This window comes from Priapulus caudatus, unplaced genomic scaffold (assembly GCF_000485595.1).
Source record: "Priapulus caudatus unplaced genomic scaffold, Priapulus_caudatus-5.0.1 Scaffold1358, whole genome shotgun sequence".
Taxonomy (NCBI): Eukaryota; Metazoa; Priapulida; class Priapulimorpha; order Priapulimorphida; family Priapulidae; genus Priapulus; species Priapulus caudatus.
In genome coordinates, this window is record NW_014578419.1 from 62,823 (window position 1) to 68,601 (window position 5,779).

The 5,779-nt window shown below is 48.7% G+C and overlaps 1 protein-coding gene across 3 annotated transcripts in view; it reads left to right on the forward strand.

The window, feature by feature from the left end:
* The window catches only part of LOC106816360 (uncharacterized protein F13E9.13, mitochondrial-like), a 10,095-nt gene extending 4,744 nt beyond the window's left edge, over positions 1–5,351 (forward strand). Inside the window, exons 2-4 of one of the 3 annotated variants that reach the window (XM_014820946.1) lie at positions 3,222–3,368; positions 3,754–3,836; positions 5,041–5,351. In XM_014820946.1, the coding sequence (XP_014676432.1) occupies positions 3,287–3,368; positions 3,754–3,836; positions 5,041–5,325 (450 nt within the window). In that variant the 5' untranslated portion in view covers positions 3,222–3,286 and the 3' untranslated portion in view covers positions 5,326–5,351. Of the gene's footprint in view, positions 1–3,116; positions 3,369–3,554; positions 3,632–3,753; positions 3,837–5,040 lie in introns of those variants that run through there. The other 2 variants (XM_014820945.1, XM_014820947.1) reach the window with 2 other exon arrangements.
* Positions 5,352–5,779: the final 428 nt, after the last annotated feature.

A 5,779-nucleotide genomic window follows, 5' to 3' on the forward strand; every position in this document is an offset into this window, starting at 1 on the left:
CCGCGCAGCGCGCACTGCGATCATCGGCCGACGTTGACGTCTGCACACGCACCGCCGCTCAGTTCTTCGGCAGCGACGGAGTCATCCTGACGGGTTCGCCACAGGGCGTCGCCACCAGTTGCACTCAGAAAAGTTTAAGGGGGGTAGGAGAAGAAACAGAGAGTCGATAAATACCGATACATGACTTCTATTGAGTTCTATGCTTGTACGGCGCCAAAACACGGGGAGAGCAAATGCGATTGCGATTTCAATAGTTAGTCGAAGGATGTTATGAAACGGGAGAAATGTAAGAGAGGACCAAGCGGGATTATGTCAATAAGAAGGTAGCACCAGGTAAGGGATGGTGTTATAACAACAATAATAATTTGTCAGGGAGAGATGAGAGAAGAAGTAGGTGATTGAACAACAATAATAACAAGAGAGAGTTGAGGCGATAATGGTACTGCGAACAACGCCAATAATGCAATGAGTGTAGGGATGCATCGCTAAAAAAAAAGCAACAAAGAACACGTAGAAAGAGAAAGAAGAAAGAAGAGAGAGATAGAAGAAGAGAGATGAGAGAGGAGGAAGAGAGAAGGGGAAAAGGAGGAGAGAGAGAGGAGAGAAGAGAGAGAGAAGAGCCGAGACGAGAGAGAGGAGAGAGCGAGAGAAGAGAGCAGAGAGCAAGATGAGATGAGAGAGAGAGAAGAGAGAGACGAGAGCTCGAGAGCACTGGAGAGAGGAGAGAGAGAAGGAGAGAGAGAGAGCCGAAGCAGAGAGGAGAGAGAGGAACAGAGAGCTTTCGAGAGAAGAGGCAGAGAGAGAGAGAGAGAGAGATTGAGAAGAGAGAGAGAGAGAGAGAGAGTTCACGAGCAGAGAGACGAGAGACGTGCGAGAGAGAGAGATAGGGTGGGTTGAAGAACTAGCAGTAATAACAGAGCCCACCCCTACGCAGCCCACCCTCTACGCACACCACCCCCTACGCAGTGGCACACGGTGCCACACACAGCAGCAGACTAACTAGGCCGTGACATCAGTATGGGGTGTGCCCGCACCCAGGCCAGCAAAAGCAATGCCAGATTACGCAAACACAGACGCCACGTGCTCTGCTAATGTTGATCAACTCCCGGCGACAAGATTCACTAACTAATCCACATCCTGCTAAATATACACGTCACACGGGGAGGCCTCCGACCCAGTCAGGGTGTAGGAGACAGTCCCTATAGAGCCATGCATCCACACTGAAGTTAACGCGACGTTACGTGCGTTGTGTAATCATTCTGTGTCCTCTTCTCTGTTTAATCTTCCCGGACGGGAGCGGCTGATTTGAAGACTTGATGGTCAACTCACACTCCTCTGCAATCTTCTTTTTGTATTGTATACGTCACATTGTCAATTTGGTGTGAAATTGCAAAGTGTAAATATCTTCGAGCGTGAACTTGACCTTGTGAGTGACCCCTGCTTCTCTGTCGGCAGCCGTGGCAGCTGCCGTGGATATTCCTGTGGTCGTCGGCTCCGGCGTGACAACCGACAACGTTCACACGTACGCCGCCACAGCCGACGCCCTCATCGTCGGCTCACACTTCAAGAAGGAAGGTCGCTGGAGCGGGGACCTCTGTCCGCGCCGACTGGGTGAGTTCATGGACAGGGTGCGCCACCTAGGCACCACCGATCTACGCTCGTGAATGATAGACAGGGTGCGCCACCTACGCACCACCGATCTGCGCTCGTGAAGGATGGATAGGGTGCGCCACCTATGCACCACAGCACTGTGGGGTGGTGTGCCCTTTTTGGGGGATGTGCCTTTAAAATCTGGAAAAAATACTGTCTAGCTTCAGCCCTGGATCCGCCCCTGATATATATATATATAAATTATATGACCGCATTTGTGATATCCTGTACCATATGCATATCTCCTCATGCAGTATAGCTATAATATGCTGTGATTTTTATTGCACTATGTATGCTACTATACAACTCTGTATACACGCGTACACGCACATACATACACGCACGCGCACGCACACACACTACACCGAACTATTACACACGCATTAATGAATGCATGCACCCACAGCCTATATACCTAACTTATATTTTCAATTTTTTGGCAGAATAATGGTCAGCAGACCATTAACAAATCTTGGATGAATGGACAAACGTTTTCGCTCGCGAATAACGCATTATAAGCTACGCTAATATATTTCCTATAATGTACGGATCTCACACAATGAGTGGCGGACGGACGGCGCGTGTGCAAGCCCGCGCCGTAACAACACATGTGCATATATGCTGTCCGCATCACACGGCACGGGCACGACAACAGGGCAGGTGTCGGTATCGTCGCACGTCGCTATTAGTGGGGATTATATGCAGCTATATCTCGGCTGTGGGGGTGAATGCTAGAGAGGCAGGCAGGCGCGGGGTCATTATAGCGGGTGGGGGGGGGGGAGGGGGCATGCATGCATACTAGGCGTGACGCGTGCCAGAACAATGGCCGTGGAGCTATTCCCCTGCGAATGCTGCATGTGTCGGCATCGCCCCTCCCTCCACCGTACGGCGTAGCGTAGGACTTCAACAGCTGGGCCACGCTTTCTCCGTCTTTGTTGCCTGGTCAATGGGTCGGCAATTAACTTCACGTTTTCCATTCTGCTTGTCGAAAAGCGTTCTCCTTTGTTACGCGCCGGGAGGAAAATTACGAGAAAAGTCTTTCAGGGTGCAATATGCGCGCTTGCATCTCGCGTTTTGCGGTCAGTGGGAGGGGGCGCACTTATATGTGTTCTACGAAGATTCGTTGAGGAGGAACGTGGACAAACGTATACGTGCGTCGGACATAAACAGCCGCACATTTTCTTTGTTGTGGCTGCGCGGGGGTGTGCGCGAAACGCGGCCGTGTGATTGGTGGCTGCGTCGCTCAGACTCCGCCGCCCCGCTCCCTCCGGTATGTTTACATTCCACTAGCGCCACCACCGTGACCTCGCGCCTCCACCGTGACCTCTTGCCAGCTGATCGGAGCGTAGACTGGTACCCGGTCGACTGTTCCATACGCTACACTACGTCAGTGTAGCGAAGGATATATGCCGGAGTGAAGGTGGCGAACGGGTACCAGTCTAATCGGAGCGCTCCATGCTCGCTCGCGCGCTCTCCATTTTGCGCTAACATAATCACCAGCAGCAGCAGCAGCAGCAGTAATACATGTACGAGTTCGATCCTGTATTGTAAGAGGCGGTGAATGTTTACAGGTTCTGTCAGCACCCGTAGATGCGCTTTAGATGCGTGATATTGTTACGACGACGACAACAACAACATGAGTGTGAACGCGTTTAGCAATCTTTTCGGATGCGGACGGGCGGCTGTGATAGGAATGATCCACGTCAAAGCTCTTCCAGGTGGTTATTGATTGATTGATTGACTGATTAATGTGCACGGACGGACACACACTGAGAAAATGGTATATAGTATCTGGGCAGTGTGGCGTGAGGGTGTGGTGTAGTTGTTTTGTGTATTTGTGCATATTTATCTACTGTACATATATTTTAATGAATAAACCACACAATGATGACAACATACTGACATCATGACATGTGTAGGCCTACATGTATGTGTGTACATGCACATTACAACATGCAACGTGACTACGACTGCGGCACAAGTAATCACGGGTTAAGGGGAATTAAAAGAAAACAATTAACAATAATATAATTAATTAATAGGAGAGATGCGCATCGTGAATCCCCATAATTAATGCCTTCTAATTAATGTGTATTTTTTCAGGCAGTCCTAGATTCGACATGAGTATGGAGAAGATCGTGTCTGCTGCCAAGCGTGAAGCCGAGATGTATTTAGATGCTAAAGTGGTATGTGCATTACAAATCCAACTACAGCTAGCCGTGTCCATTGGTACAAGTATCCATGAGAAGGAAACTGGTATCTATATATTTATTGTGAATATATAAATGAATCATATATATATACATTAACTGGTCCCCACAAACAGTTTTATGGTACACGCAGAAGTTCGTGAGAAACTACTGGGGCACATGTACTTACAGACCATTCACTACCTGATGATTTTACCTACTGCATTTACGACATAATCTCGACAAAATCAAAAATTAGAGAGAGAGAGAGAGGGAGAATTAAATCGATGCGGATATGGCGACCGCTGGATTAGCTATAGCAATAGCCGTCCGTCGTTAGTTGTAATAGCTCTAATGAGTGGCCCTATCAATGAGACACCTGTGTCGGCCATCCTGTCCCTTTCACGGCATGAAACATCCTCCCTCGGGCCAATGCGGGGGATGCTACATTGTCTGCTGGTCGCCATGACGATAGGATAGATAAGCAGAGAAAACTGGTTCTGCCTTTCCTGCGTACATCGAAGAAACTTGTCGCAGTCAGGCGGGGCACAATAGCAGCAGTGATGATTTCAGATGACTGCCAATGTGGTCGCAACAAAAAACTTCAAATCGCTTTAGCAGAAGTCGGAAGCGTTGTCCGTTATTGCATTCAGGGACTAATCATGGTAGCAGTCAGTCACATAAAGCTACGGGGAGCTGTAAGCTAATCAGTCAGGTATTTGTGGGGAAATTTGGCTTTTATATGTATCTACGATGTTTATGTATCGTGTTTCAATGCATGTACATGCGCACCCTTTACTCGCCGCACGAAACAACAAAACATAATAGACGAGAGGACAAAAGAGAAAACAAAATAGGACAGAATAGAATTAAAGAGAATCATAAGAGAGCAAAATACAGCATACGAGAACAAAAGGAGAACTAAACCACAAGAGAGCAAAAGTAGAACAAAATAGGCACGATAAACAAGATATAGACGCGTGAAAACAGACGCATTCGCAATACATCGTTGAAATCGTTGATAAATAATACAGAGATACGACGAACATACTATACTATCACTATCAGGAGTGAATAGTAATAGAATCTATTATTATTCACTCCTGATACTATCTAGCATCAGATACATAGTCGTGTTAATACCCGGAGAGAAATCCGAGCTACCCCCTCGCGGCCGTGAACGTTTTGTCGTCTGCTGCAGGACGGCGTTTGCATTGAGAACATGCACGACGTTCCTTATCTTCACTCCGATCGTGTCGGACCGGAGACCGTGGCAGCGATGACTCGTGTTGCCGCCACCGTGCGCGCTGCCGCACCCTCCCTCCCGCTAGGAGTGCAGATACTAGCGGCAGCTAACACACAGGCGATGGCCGTCGCTCGCGCAGCAGGTACAGCGAGAGAATGTGTCCACGTGTCGCGTCGCAGGGTGCCGCGCGCTGTCACGCCAACGCCGCATTGTCATAGCTACGCTAACATGCAGTTGTAAACGACAGCAGCAGCTGCATGCTACGTTATCTACCTGTAAATAGGCATTATCGCTGTTACTGAGATGTCATGTTCATGCACCCCGACCTCATCCCCGCTAAACGATCACGGTCTTTGCTCACTCGTTTCAAAGTGGAGAAAGTTGACTAGATGAAAATTTCGCTGGTTATCTGATGCCGCTTTTATACTGGGGTTTATCCCGCTTCAGGTCCGGACCTGCAGCGGGATAACCCCCAGTATAAAAGGTCGAAACACCCTTAGCCCGAGCTAAAGTTATCCCGCTCTAGGGGGTGGTCAGGTCCGCTTCAGACCCGAGCTAACGTCAGTATTGCCGCTTTTATACTGGGCACGACTTTAGCCCGCTTCTGAAGTGGGATAACTTTAGCTCGGGATAAGTCGTTTTATACTGCTGAAGCGGGATAACTTTAGCTCGGGATAAGTCGTTTTATACTGCT